Source organism: Mustela lutreola, chromosome 9, assembly GCF_030435805.1.
Source record: "Mustela lutreola isolate mMusLut2 chromosome 9, mMusLut2.pri, whole genome shotgun sequence".
Lineage (NCBI taxonomy): Eukaryota > Metazoa > Chordata > Mammalia > Carnivora > Mustelidae > Mustela > Mustela lutreola.
In genome coordinates this window covers 4,478,736-4,492,940 of record NC_081298.1, presented here as the reverse complement: position 1 = coordinate 4,492,940, position 14,205 = coordinate 4,478,736, and the positions used below count along the sequence as shown (strand labels likewise).

At 50.3% G+C, this 14,205-nt stretch overlaps 1 protein-coding gene across 2 annotated transcripts in view; it reads left to right on the top strand.

The window, feature by feature from the left end:
- Nucleotides 1-10,771: 10,771 nt before the first annotated feature.
- Nucleotides 10,772-14,205, top strand: part of VAPB (VAMP associated protein B and C) — a 56,830-nt gene continuing 53,396 nt past the window's right edge. Inside the window, exon 1 of one of the 2 annotated variants that reach the window (XM_059134772.1) lies at nt 10,772-11,063. In XM_059134772.1, the coding sequence (XP_058990755.1) occupies nt 11,006-11,063 (58 nt within the window). In that variant the 5' untranslated portion in view covers nt 10,772-11,005. The remainder of the gene's footprint in view (nt 11,064-14,205) is intronic. The other variant, XM_059134770.1, reaches the window with a different exon arrangement.

The window sequence follows — 14,205 nt, the reverse complement described above, 5'->3', positions numbered from 1 at the left end:
CACAGCCGCTCATGAGCTCACACACCCCGCAAGCCCCACAGGTGTCCCACCGGAGACCCAGGGAGCTCTTTGAAATGCGCCCCGTGTTAATAGCGAGTATCTTGTAAAGGGCTGACCATGTGCTAACCACATGGCGTTAAGAACCTCACCTGTATTTGCTCACGGAATCCCCCCCAAACCTAGGAGGCAGAAACTGTCCCTATTCCTTGCCTTACACAAGGGGGGCAGACACAGGCGGCCAGAAGGAGAACCCAGGTCCTGGCGCCCGGGCTGGCGCGCTCTCCTGCCCGGTGCAGTCTTGCAGCACATCCCACCAGGCTGCTTGTGACCACCATGGCTCGAGACAAGAAACGAGACCCATCCGTGAGCTTTCCTTTTTTTTTTTTTTTTTTAAGGTTTTTTTCTAAATTTATTTACTTGCCCCAGAGAGAGAGCACAAGTAAGCAGGGCAACAGACGGAGACGGAGAAACAGGCTCCCCCTTGAGCAGGGAGCCCGATGCGGGGCTTGATCCCAGGACCCTGGGATCATGACCTGAGCCGAAGGCAGAGGCTTTAATCCACTGAGCCACCCAGGCGCCCCGTCCATGATCTTTCTGAGCCCCAACAGGAGCAAGACCATTGTCTAAACCTAAGTGAGTCAAATAGTTCTGGCTGCGACTGTGCCGGGAAAAACTGTCGGCCATCTCCGGTCGGCCAGGCCTAGCACCCACCTGATTGTAGAAACAGCTGTCCTGCACCCAAACCCAGAGCCAAGCCCCACTTCCTCCAACCCCCCAATCAGCTCCTGCAGCTACAGGACTGCTCATCTCCCCTCTCCTTCAATGGCAGGTGTGTCCATGGGGGCTTTGGCTGGAGGACATTGCCCACAGCTTAGTAGCTTCTGGTAAACCACAGAGCTGCTGGGGCTGGTTGGGAGGAGGCACCAGGGCTCTGGGCACCAAGGAGCAGCAGGTCTTTCCCAGAGGGAAATGACGGGCCTTTGCAAAGATCTGGATTCCATGGGATCCCATGCACTGCTTGACACATGCCTGGTTTTGTCTTTCCTTCACATGGAAATGCAAAGTTGTAACTGTCACTCGAGAATCCATACCCCTAAGCATCCCTGGGAGAGGAGCACAGGCGAGTGGAGCCGGACTCGAAACACCTCCCCCTCCTCCCTCTCTCCGCCTACCTTCCTCTCTCCTCCCCACCTCCGTCTTCTCTCTCCCCCCTCTCCTCTGCCTCTTCCTGCGCCTCCCTTCCCTCCCTCCCTCCCTCCCCATTCCTCTCCCCCCACCCCATCCCTCTCTCTCCCCCCCTTTTCCTCTCTCCTCTTCCCGCCTCCTCCCACCCCTCCCCACTCTATCCCTCTCTCTCTGACCCTCCCCCTCCCTCTCTCTCCATCCCCCCTTCCTCTGCTCCCTCCATTTTGCTCTCTGTGTCTCCCCCTCCCTCCTTCTCCCTCTCCCCCTCCCCCTCCGTCCCCCCTTCCCTCTGTTCCTCAGCCCCGAGCCCCCTGCCCCGGAATGACTGTTCCACTTCTGTGCTGGGGGCAAGGCATTCAGGGGATCCTTCCTTCTCCGACACTGCCAGCCAGGCTGGGAGGGCCCTGGGTCCGCAGGGGGTGGCGGGGAGGGGCGCTTGGCACTGCAGTCACAGAACAAAGCTGCATTCTTACTCAGATCAATGAAAGCAGCAACATTTTCTAAGGCCTTCCTGTTGCCTATAGGTAGGTGAAGAAAGATAAATGTCTATACCTGTATCTACAGATTTTTTTTTACATGCTATTGTCATTTATTTGGGGTGACTCGGGAGAGGCAAACAGAGATGATGGGAAGTGTAACACTCCCTGCGCTGGTCACTGTCTGGAGGGGCCACTGGAGACTCCATCTTGCTTTGCTTTGTCTCCCGTCTGGACAGAGCAGGAGGGTCCCAGCGCCTAGCCCCTGCGCCCCTCCGAGAACGAAGGCCACGCGGTGGGCAATCACCAGGGCTTGAGGAAAAAAGAGAGCTATGCAAATTTTACATACACACGAACACACAGACACACATGGATGCGTTTCCTGTTCCCCCAACCCCCAACACACTGGAAATAATCTGTGGGGACCCTATAAACCCTTCCCACAATAAGACCACGCCGACTCCCTGCCTCATCAAACATTTATCACGTAGCTCTTCTGCCTCCCACTGCCCTGGGGGAACAATGAGGTAAATATGCCTTCCTCACCCGTGAGGAGCATGGAATCTAATTATCTTCTAGAGATCCTTTGGGGATCTGCTTAATAAATCAATACAAATGATTTGTAATTAGAATATCAATTATTTGTATGCAAATGTGGCCTTCTGGGTGCTCGGGGACAAGTCCTAAGGATTAAAAAAGACTCTCTTCCCCATCCCCCCTCGAATTCTTAATTACATTATTTCGTTCATTCATCAAACATTTATTGAGCACCTTTTACGTGCAGAAGCCGAGACGGGGACCAAGAACCCACCCTCAGTTGCTCACAGGAAGAAGTGAAGAACCAAGGGAGAGCTTGCTTCTTGCGGGGGGGGGGGGGGGGGCGGAGAGAAGGGGGAACGCAATGATCTTCCTCTGCCCCCAAACCTCTCAGCATCCAGCTCGTTCATGGAGACCCTCAACTGAGCAGGCTGCTGCTCCCAAGTACTCGAACCTGAGACTGGAGGGGCACGGTCCTGGGGGGAGGGTCAGGCCCCCCCCCCCCCCCGACTGCAACCCCCTCCCCCATCTGCAGAGATGTGGGGCGGCTCTGACTCGGGGACCTCCCCAGCCTCCACCGAGGCCAGTGCTGAGCTTCCAGGTCTGCACGGGTTTCAACAAATCCTGTGCACAAGCCGGCCCTGACACGTCAATGCCTTGTGGCCGCAGATCGTCATTCATTCATTCCATTCATTTCCTCACCAGTTCCTCTGTTGATTGCGGGGCTCCACGGCCCTGCCAAGCGCTGGAGGTAGGACGTCAAATCAGAAATGCATCCTCCTCGTGGGAGACAGACCACAGAAGGAGGGGAAAGTGTGGCTGCCATAGGAGCTGGGTTCGGAGAGCCCTGTGGGGGATACCCTTGGGACCAGCACCCAGGACAATCCACACCCACCCTCTGTTACCTTTTCCCACTCCATCGCCCTGCCTGCCTGTTTTTCTTCAGACGACTCCCTTCCCAAGGTTCATTTTCACTTGAGTACGTCTGTCTCTTGTGCCTAACCATCTGAGAGAGGGCTCCCCACATCTCCAGCACCTGGCAAGATGCCCAATATGCAGGTGTATGCAAGAAGTTGTGTGATGATCATGACAATATCCAGGCTGCCATGGGAAGTCCAGTGCCGGAAAGGACAGCGAGTGCAAAGGGCCTGTGGCAGAGACCACTGGGAATCCTGAGCTTGACCTCACTCCTGCATCAGGGCCCCTGGTTGTGAGAAGTGTGCCTCTCTCCCACCACCCTGCTCCCCTTCATTGAAGCCCTCTTCTCCAGCCTCTCACTTCTCCTGTGCACAAGGCTAAACCTCCGCGCCTTGGCATCCTCATCTGCAAACCAGGGAAAACAACATGACTGCATTGTGAGAATGTCTGAGACGCATGGCGCTCTGTGCACAGTGCCCAGTGCCCAGCATGTGGCACTCGGTCCACCGTGGCTGCGCATGCTGGTTTCACATCAGGCCATTGTCCGGCTGGCTTCTGGAGGAGCTCTGTGAAGAATAAGCTGCTGAATGCGATGTGGGATTTGTGGGGGGGTCAGAGCAGGAGGACCTTAGCGGAAAAACTGGTGACCTCCTAAAATCGTCTGGAGTTTAGTTGATAGCAATGTTCCAGCAACAACAATGTTGCTACCATCGTCATGTAAAATGATGTTAAAATATAACACTGGTGATACTGGCGGAGGGTTAGGCAGATCGCTCTGTACGCCCATTGCAACTTCTCTGGAAAGCTAAAATTATTGCCAAAAACGGGGGGGGGGTGTATTTTAAAACTATATTTTTTAAAGCACAAATTGAAAAAATAAACAAAATCAAAAAGAAAAATATTTTACAAATAATACAATGAAACAATGTAATAGGTCAGTTACTCCTCCGTATAAAAACCTTGGGATAGGCAAGGATATCCAAGGATAAAATCTCAACTCTCGAACATTACAGAAGATCCCGCCTCCCTGGGCCCTTGTGGGCTATGCTTCTCAGTGTCTTGGTCTCCTCATCTGTACATTGGGGATAAATGACCCCTCCCGATGCTGGGTTGACTAAGTTAACATAGGCAAAGCACTTAGCATAGTATCTACCCACAGTGACATACTCAGTACCAAGGAAGCACAGGTCCAAGAGAGAAGAAGGCACTGCTGGCTTTCAAGATGAAGGGTGGCCTCAAGTCAAGGAAGGCGGCCAACCTCCAGAAGCTGAGCAAGGCATGGAGCCTCCAGATGAACCACATGTGGATTTTAGCCTCTTCAGACCCAATTTTGGACCTGTGACATCCAGAACTGTAAGATAACAAATCTGAGTTGTTTTAAGCCACAACTTTGGGGTAATTTTTTACAGCACCATAGGAAATGAATACTTAAGCTGATATACCGCCTGACACAGGACAGGAACTAGATATATTGGGGAACCATTACTACTCCCTGCCTTTCCCTAGCAGGTGCTGGCAGGCCACATACCCCAGGGCCTTTGCATGTGCTATTCCTCCATTTTTTTTTCCTTTCCTGTATGGCAAGTTCTTTCTTACAGTCTTTCCAAGACAATTCTCTAAATACTCTCTGAGCACTGACAGTTCCCTCCCAGCCCCCAGAGTAGTAAAGTTCACTGTCTCTTCATAACTTCCTTCTCCTGCAGTTTAGTATTTATCACAGATTGTCGTTATTCTGATGTGGTGTTTCTCCCCCAGCTCCCCTCACTAGACCATGAGATCCTTTGTAGCCAAGGCCAAATGCATCGCTGCAGGATGATGATGATGGGGGATTCTGAGGAAGACCCAGAGACAGGCACAAGGGGTGGAAAGGATTGCTCTTCCCATTGGCAGCCTAGTTCTGCCAGCCCTTGGCTTTCATATGGTAATCTCAGGAATAGACACACTGTGTCCTCTCAGAGGCCTCCAGCACAGGCCAGTCACTCCTACCTCCATGAAGGCTCTCCTCCGAGGTCCTGGGGTCCAATGATCCAGTGCTGTCCACTGCTCCACCTGCTGTAGGTGGAAAGTCCAAGACCAAAGCGCTGGCAGACTCCATGTCTGGTGAGACCCTACTTCCCTTTTCTTTTTTTTTTTAAAGATTTTATTTCTTTATTTGAGAGAGAGAAAGAGAGAGAGACAGCAGGAGTAGGAGGGGCAGAGGGAGACAGAGAGAGAGAGAATCTCAAGCAGACTCCATGCTGAGCCTGGAGCTTGACACAGGGCTCAATCCCAGGACCCCCGGATCATGACCTGAGCCGAAACCATGAGTCAGAGGTTCAACCGACTGAGCCACCCAGGCGTCCCCTCGAGACCCTACTTCCTGGTTCACAGCCTGCCATTCTCCTGTGCTCTGAGGCTTCTCTTTAAGGGCACTAGTCCTCTTCATGAGGGCTTCACCCTCACAACCAAAGTTCCTTCTATGCGCCCCACCTCCACCATCCACTGGGGGAATGAGGTTTCCATATAGAAATGGGGGTTGGATATAAACCTTCAGTGTATGGTCTACATAGCACTTATCCTGCTTGAATTGTCAGGGTGTTCTGCATTTGTTGTTCGGTATATTTCATCCTTCTGGAAAATTCTCAGACCACATTAAACATTGCATTTTATTGTTGTAAGATACACAGAACATATACTTGACTAGCTTACCTAGTAATAGAGGCAACTGTACAATGTGTGGTATGGAATACATTCACACTATCGGGCAACCCTCCCCACCATCCATCTCCAAAGTCCTCCTCTTGCAAACCCGGAACTCAGCACCCAGTAAACAATTTCTCCCCATTCCCTTCAGCAGCCTTGGGATACCCCAGTCTCTTCTCTGGCTTTTACGACTTTCCATTACCTGATTAACCATTTCCTTGTGCTAAATTATCTTTGTCAAAATAACTGTCATGGGGCCCGTGGTGTCTCAGTTGGTGAAGTGTCTGCCTTTGGCTCAGGTCATGATCCTGGGATCCTGGGATCGAGCCCCAAGTTGGCTCCCTGCTCATTGGTGAGTCCGCTTCTCCCTCTCCTTCTGCCCCTCCCCCTGCTTGTTCTCTCTCCCCGCCCCCCCAAATAAATAGATAAAATCTTAAAAGAAAAAATAAAAGCAACTTGTAATTTCTGCTTTCTTGGCTGGAACTTGACTGACATCACTTGGTACTGAGAGTGGTCCCAGGACACAGACCCTTGAAGAAGGTACCCTAGGACTGATGTGGCCACATCCTCCTTCCTCGTGACAGTGCCAGCTGGATGGGATCTCAGCAGGGCTGGGCTGAACTGGGCTCCTTCCAGCTGGCAAGAGCCAATGGTGCACATCACTTCTCAACTATGTCCAGTGACATCCCATACATAAGCAGCTTAAAATCAGTCATGGTGGGAGTGTTTATACCACAGAAATCTGAAACAAGTACAAATCAGAGTTCATCTTTTTTCCAGAGGGCTAGTTTAGCACAGCAAAGTTTCCAAGGGGTCTCCAAGTAATACATGGGGGCATCACTACTCGTTACGTTATCATCCGCATTGGATGGTGACACGGTGCCCACAGAAGGCCTTGAAGAGCTGAGTGGCTGCTATGCCTTCTTAGTTGTGAGGACAGAGGACTGTGGCATGGGGTGGGGGTGGGGAGGCTGTGTCCGAATTCCCTGGACTACTACAGAAAGAAAGGGACAAGCTCTTTAAACATGTAGCTTCTTAACTCACCGTCTTTGATTTCTAGCAGCTTTGGTTTTCACCCTTGATGGAAATCATGCCCCAAATTTAATTAGGCAGGTTGCAGAATTATGACCTTCATAGATTTTCCAATGCACTTCATAGATTTTCCAAAATCTCAAGCGGTACATTTGGATGTCTACTTTGTCTGGCTGAGCTGTGACCTGAGAGCACAAATGTACCCTCACCAGCAGCTGGGGGCCAGGGACACACATGGCGGAACTGGGCTGGGGGAGAAGGAGGTATGGGAGGGACGTGGATGCTTCTCAGTGCGATAATACCTGCGTCCCATGTGAACGCCCACTCCAGTGCGTCCTTGGGAGCAGCGACTCTCAGTGCTCAAGTGGACCAGGTGACACAGTTTGCCGATGACAGTCCTTTTCCCCAGCTATGCCACTGCTCACTCACTGGGTTTATTTATGAAGTGGCCATGGTGTCAGATGTGATTCTCGGCGTGGGCCTGAGAACACGGACTTCCCTCCTCCAGCAGACCTGGCCACTGTCATTGCCGAGTGCCCCAGGTGACCACCGTGGAGACCAGCCCTCACACCTCAAATGGCACCATTTCCTGGCGGAGGGACGGAAGCTAAAGCCAGCGTTAGAAATGGCCAACGTGACCACTGAGACATGCTAACAAATCAAAACAAAACAAAACCAGAACAAAACAAAATAGGACTAATAGACTTATAAAAACAAAAGCAAAAACAAAAAAACAAAAACTGAAATGAAAAATTCCTGGAACAGGTTTATCAGGAGCCTAAAGGAAAATGAGTGACTGGAGAGGAGGTCTGAAGAAATATCCGTGATACGGGATATAAAAATGAGAGATCCAGCTATGACAGAGAAGTAAAGAGATACGGAGAATGATATGTTTTACAGACTTCTCTCTGTTTCTCTTTCTCTCTCTCTTTACCACAGCCCATGGTAATAAATGCACTTTATTTGTGACTCGCTACGCAGATATATGTATAAGTATGTTAATAAATACAACTGAAAGAAAAGTTTTATGAAATAATACAACACGGTCTGATGTCTGCTATTTATTTTCTTTCTCAGTGCTGGTAACAACCTACTAAATTGATTTTATAAGTCACTCTTGGGAAACAACCTAGAGTTTGAATAACATGGGTTCAATAAACTACTAGTCAGACTTCCAGAAGAAAAGAGAAAGAATGAGGCTGGGGCAATATTTAAAAAAGATGTTGTCACACATACTCCAGTATGGATGAACCTGGAGGACGTTATGTTAAGTGAAATTCGGCAGATACAAAAGGACAAATAAATACGGTATGATTCCACTTCTGTGAGGTTTCTAGAATACTCAAATTCACAAAGTCAGAAGGTAGAGTAACCCCTGGTTACTAGGGGTGGCAGGAAGGTGGAATGGGGAGATATTGTTTACTGGGTGCGGAGTTCCAGATTTGCAAGAGGAAGACTTCTGGAGATGGATGGTGGGGAGGGTTGCCCGATAGTGTGAATGTATTCCATACCACACTGGGTAAGGTTACCTCTGTTACTAGGTAAGCTAGTCAAGTATATATTCTGCGTATCTTACAACAATAAAATGCAATGTTTAATGTGGTCTGAGAATTTTCCAGAAGGATGAAATATACCGAACAACAAATGCAGAACACCCTGACAATTCAAGCAGGCTAAGTGCTATGTAGACTATAGACTGAAGGTTTATATTCCCCTGCTCATTCCTATATGGAAACCTCATTCCCCCAGTGGAAGGTGTTGGGAGGTGGGGCGCGTAGGAGAAACTTTAGTCATGAGGGTGAAGCCCTCATGAAGAGGACTAAAGCCCTTGGAGAGAAACCCCAGAGCACAGGAGAATGGCAGGCTGTGAACCAGGATGTAGGGTCTCACCAGACATGGAGTCTGCCAGTGCTTTGGTCTTGGACTTCCTGGTCTCCCGAACCGTGAGAAATAAATGCTGTTACTTAAGCTATCCATTCCATGGCGTTTTGTTACAGCAGCCTGAATGGGCGAAGGCAATAAGTAAAAGCACACATCATGGTAAAACTGCAGAACCCCAGGATAGGTGGGAAAACAGATTATCCTTGAAGGTATGATGGGGAGATCGTGTCTGAATCTCCAGTAACAACGGTAGCTGGAAATGAGTGAGTGAATGGTATCTTTGGGGTGTTGAGAGAGACCTGTCGGCTTTAGTAAACTAGCCAAGGGCAAAATAAAGTGATTTTCACATTAACAAAAACAGAGAGTTTGGCCCAGCAAACCCTCAATGAAATAGAATTTAAAGAATGTACACATTCTTCAGGCACATGGAATGTGATCCTAGTTGTTCTGAGATGCAAGGAGAAAAGATGGACAAAGAAATTGGTAACTATGTGGTTGCGTTTAAACTAACATCAATTATATAAAACAATATAATAATGACTCATGAGATGAAAAGATTAAACCTGAAATACACCATAATTAAGGCATATAATTTGGGGGATGGGTGTTTAGAGGTAAAGAGTCCCAAAGTCCTTGTATTTTAAAGAAGCATGGTAAAGACATTTTAAAAATCGGACTTTCATAAGTACATCGCAGTTTCTATGGTAATCATGAAAACAACAGAGATAGTGTCTAAGAGGAAGAGAAGAGAATGAGGGGGGAAAAAATCAGCCCTAAGGAAGAAAGGCGAGGAAAAAGAAAAAAAAAAAGACATGGCAAATAGCACAAAATAAGGTGGTAGAAATAAATGCAGACATATTAGTAAATATAATAAGTGTAAATGTACCAAATGCTCTAGCTAAAAGACAAAGATTATCTTTAAGAAAACTTATTCACTATGAAAAAATTCAAGTATACCGAAAAGTAGAAAGAATAGGACATAGAATACCCAGATGCCAACCACCGTAGAGTTAACATTAACTACCTGCTGTTTGTTTTCTCTCTGTAGATGTAGGAGATGATTAGAGCACATGTATTTTTTAAAAGATTTATTTATTTATTTGAAGGAAAGAGAGAGAGAGCAAGCGAGAGCACGCAAACACGCGAACACACACTAGGTGGGGGGAGGCGCAAGGGAGTCAGACTGTGTGTGAGCGGGGGCTTTGTGTCATGGCTCTGAGATACCATCTGCGCTGAAATCAAGAGTTGGTCACTTCACCACTGAGCCACCCAGACTCCCCTTAATAATACATACTTTACAAACATTACATAATGACATACTATTTAAGCAGCAATAATGAGGTAATGTTCACTCCGGAGGCCAAGCAGATTTGGGTTCCCAGCAATTTTTAATTACAGTTTATTTGTGTGGTTATTTTTTCAGAGGCTGGCTCCCCAGCAGGCTCTAGGGAGAGGATCGGAACCAGGTCCATTTCTCTGATCATTGTATTTGTAAATGTTTGTTGCGTGGATGAGTAAAGGATGCAGCATAGTGCTTGCTACATAGTAAACATTTGATAGAGAGTAGCTTTCATTACATTCCATGGTGCTATTACTGAAAGTGTTCAGCAGAGTGGCACAAAAGCAGCAAGAAATAATTGGTAGCTTCCTGTGTATTTATTGTTTGAACACGTCACGTTGCCTAGCACACATCATTCACTTATAAACATGCTTATGATAAAACTTTGTCTCACAGTCTCTGCCAGTGCCTGGCAGTACGTAAGCAAGGGCAAAGTGGAATTTTCTTCTTTTTATTATTATTGACTAAAGCACTTTAACAACGGCTGGCCCCCATGGCCATGAGTAAATAACCTTCGCGACGCCTGTCCTCGCTTCTGAGCATCCCAGACGGCCCCGCCTCCAGACCTGCACGACGCCCCGCCCCCTGCCACCCGGTAGCCCCGCCCCTCGGCCCGCGCCGCGCCTGCGCAGAGATCCGGGAGGGAGCTCCGCGCGCGCAGCTTCCCGCCGCCCGAGCGCGCGCAGGGCCGAGCCGGCCAGCCCGCTGCGTGCGTGCGTGCGTGCGTGCGTGCCGTGCGCTCGCCGGGCACCGCGGCCTCGCCCTCGCCCTCCGCCCCTGCGCCTGCACCGCGTAGGCCGTCCCCCCCCCCGCGCGCGCACCCCGTAGACGACCCCCGCCCGCGTCCCGGCCGGCCCCCCCTTTCTAGATTTAAAGGGGGCGCAGCATTAACGCCTCCTGCCTCAGGTGACCTCTCAGGGGGTCCCCCGGCAGAGGTGCCCCGCCGCTGAGGAACATGGCGAAGGTGGAGCAGGTCCTGAGCCTCGAGCCGCAGCACGAGCTCAAATTCCGAGGTAAGCCGGAGGCCCGCCATGTTCGGCCGCGGGCCCGGCCCGGTCGCCCCGCGCCCCCGCCCGCGCTCGCAGGCACCGGCGGCGCGGCGGTGACGTGGGTGCCCGCCCGGCCCGCGGTCCCCGCCCCGCCCCGCCCGACGGCGCGCCCGCCCCGCGCTCCGAGCCCGTCGGGTCGCCGGGCGTCCCGGGCCCGCGCCTCGCCCCCAGGCTCCCCCCGCGCGCGCGCGCCGGGCCCTCGAGGCCCTGGGAGCGGTCACCGTCCAGCGGGGGGGTGGGGTGGGTCCTCGGGCCGAGCTCACGCCGCCCTCCGCGGGGCCGCCCCGGGGCCGCCGCCTCCGGGGGGCGGGCGGCGGACACCTGCAGTCGTCCCCCGTCACACCTGCGTTCCGCGGCGGCGGGGCGCTCACGCCGCTCAAAGGACCGTTTTACGCACTTGTTTACTGCGTTCCTGCAGGAGAAGGGAAGCTCCATGAGGACAGGACCTGGCCGCTGGTCTGCCGGGCGCCCAGCGCGCTTCGGGAGCCCAGTGAACATCTGCTGCGCAAGCGAATGGAAGCGCTCCCGCAGCTGTGCTGGGACAGGGCTTTGCTTGCCTTCTGCTGGCCTCCTGCTGCCCGTGGCCCACTTTCGTGCGGCCGGGGCATGCGGGGGGCCGCCGGGGCGGAGGTCCTTCCTCCTGCCAGAGCAGCCTGGACCCAGAGTCAGGGCAGGCCCAGTGTGCCACCTGTGCTGGTGGCAAGCCAGGGCCCTCCGGGAAGTGCAGTTTTATACTTTTTATGGTTTTCTCCCCTGTCTTCCCCACTGAAGTGCCAGCGTCAAGGGGCAGTGGGGACCACATCAGACTTTCCCAGTCCTTTAAAAACATGTTGAGTAACCGTGTAGTAGGTATGTGCTTGGCACTGGAGAGACAAGGAACGACTAAGAGACAAGTCCCCTGGCATCATAGAGCTTACCTTCTTCTGGGGGAGGCTGGGCGGCAGGCAGATCCGCAAACGAGAATATTTCAGGTAGTGGTAAGTTCAGTGAAGGAAGTACACCAGCTGATGTGATGAGAGTATTCTTAGCGTGGGATGGCCGGGTCTGCAGGGACCGGGGGCACTTGGCCCTCGGCAGGTGCTCGGTAGATGTCTGTGGGATGAGTGCTGGCCAGAGTTTATATGTATTGGCAGGAGTAGTATAGGGTGACTTACCCAAAGTTACCCAGTTGGCAACGTGGCACATTGGAACTCAGATTTTAGGGCTCACACTCTTCAACACTTAAGCTGTCTGACCCCTGGGACATAATCCAGAACTGTGGCTGTCACTTTGCCTCCTGAAGTAACAATGTGAAATGCCTCCAAATGGTATAAAGAACTAAAGGTTTTCCAGTGAAAACAAACAAAAAACCCCCACAGACCTAACCAGATTGTAGTTCTATAACAGTACTTTGGCTTGGGTGATGCTCTCATGGCCTTCTCGTAGAGCAGCCAGCCTGGGAAAGGAATCCAGGTAGCGAAAGTGAGGGTGGAGGGCGACGGTTTCCACTTGAATTACCCAAAGTTCTCTACCCCAGAAGCATGGTTGAGCCACTCCTGAGTACTGGCAGCTTTCATTCATTTAGTTCACAAACATTTACTGAGTGCCTGTTCCACGTGTCCGATACTAGGGAAGACGGATTACATTCTCCCTCAACCCTCCACCCCAGAACTTAAGTGTCAGGAAGGAGGCACGTGACAGAATCCTCCAGGACAGTGCAGTGATAGAGGGTAATCACAGTGCTTGGAGAGCAGTAAGGTCAGTTCCTAAAAAGGTGTCATTTGAGCTGAGTTTAAAAGTCAAAGGAAACGGACTAAAAGAAGAAATGGTGGGGAGTATGTCAGGCAGAGGAAATCCCACGGCTAGAGGCAAGAAGACTGAGATGACTGATGCCACTAGTGGTTCTGAACGACAGCAGCAAAGAGCCTTTGTTGGGGTTGCAAGGCAAGGTAGGAGGTGAGGCCAGCTAGCAGATAGGAGTACGATCCCAGGCCTTCTGGGCACAGATACAACCAATATCCAAGTTCAAATTGTTTCTTTTCCTTAGCTAGTCTTTCCTTCATTGATACCCACCCGCCAGTACATATACTCCTCTAATATTATTTTATGGGAAGAGGTACTGACTTGAGAAAACTAAAGTTTTGGTACCAGTTCTTTCATGTTTGACTTAGGGCTGACAGCTTCATTCCTCAAGGTCGGATCATTCTTCAGTCCATGGCGATGGAACTTGCATCTGCCTTGCTCCCTGTAGGAAGTTTTGTAGGAGTGATAGTGTGTGGCTGTTCAGCAGCTTTGTAAATGCACAGTATTAGACAGAAATTGGTGGTTGTATTTAGACAGCTGGTTTCATCATTCAGCTCCTTTACCTGAGGGGTAAAGCAGAGAATTGTGATCTTGCTGTCACTGGGTTGGCCAAAATAATGATGGCCAAAGTCACTGGATATTTTTGCTAGGGAAGTGGTCCAAGAGAAGTCATGGTGTCAAACTGTTGAAAGCTGTTGGCTCCTGACTTGAGAAGAGGCCTCTGCAGGCATATGTAAACTGCTTTATGAGATGGTTTATTTGTTTCAAACTGAGCGCTAAGACAAAGCAGAATAGAGGCTCAATACTCTGGCTTGCTGTGTAGAGTTCATTCATTTTAGGATGAGAGCTGCCTCGTTTAACTGATCTCTTCCAAGTTACTCATGGTGACGACTCTGACTTCAGGTAGTTCACTTAGATGAATCAAACCTGCGAGCTAACTTGGTAAGAAGACAATAATTAAAATGTCTAAAATAATGCAACTTACCATCTAAAGGAAAAAACTTAATTATGTTTTAAAGGGAAAAAAAAGAAGCATCTTCCAAATGCAGCTAAAGATGATATGGGGTTCTATATGTTGGATTCTTTTTCATCTTGGGCATATGGTGTGCTTGTGTTGAAGTCAAGGATGTCACGGAGAAAAAGCGAACGCAGACTTATGTGACTTTGTTCGGACTGCTAGAAGGTGCCAGGCTGTATTGTGTTAAGTATCAGAAAAGAAGCATGACACCGTGACATGTGGCCTGGTGAAATAGTACTAGCTCTTCGGGGGGCGGGGTGCTTCTGAAAGAGTTAAAGGTCTTTGGAAACCTTTGAAAAGTTTGTT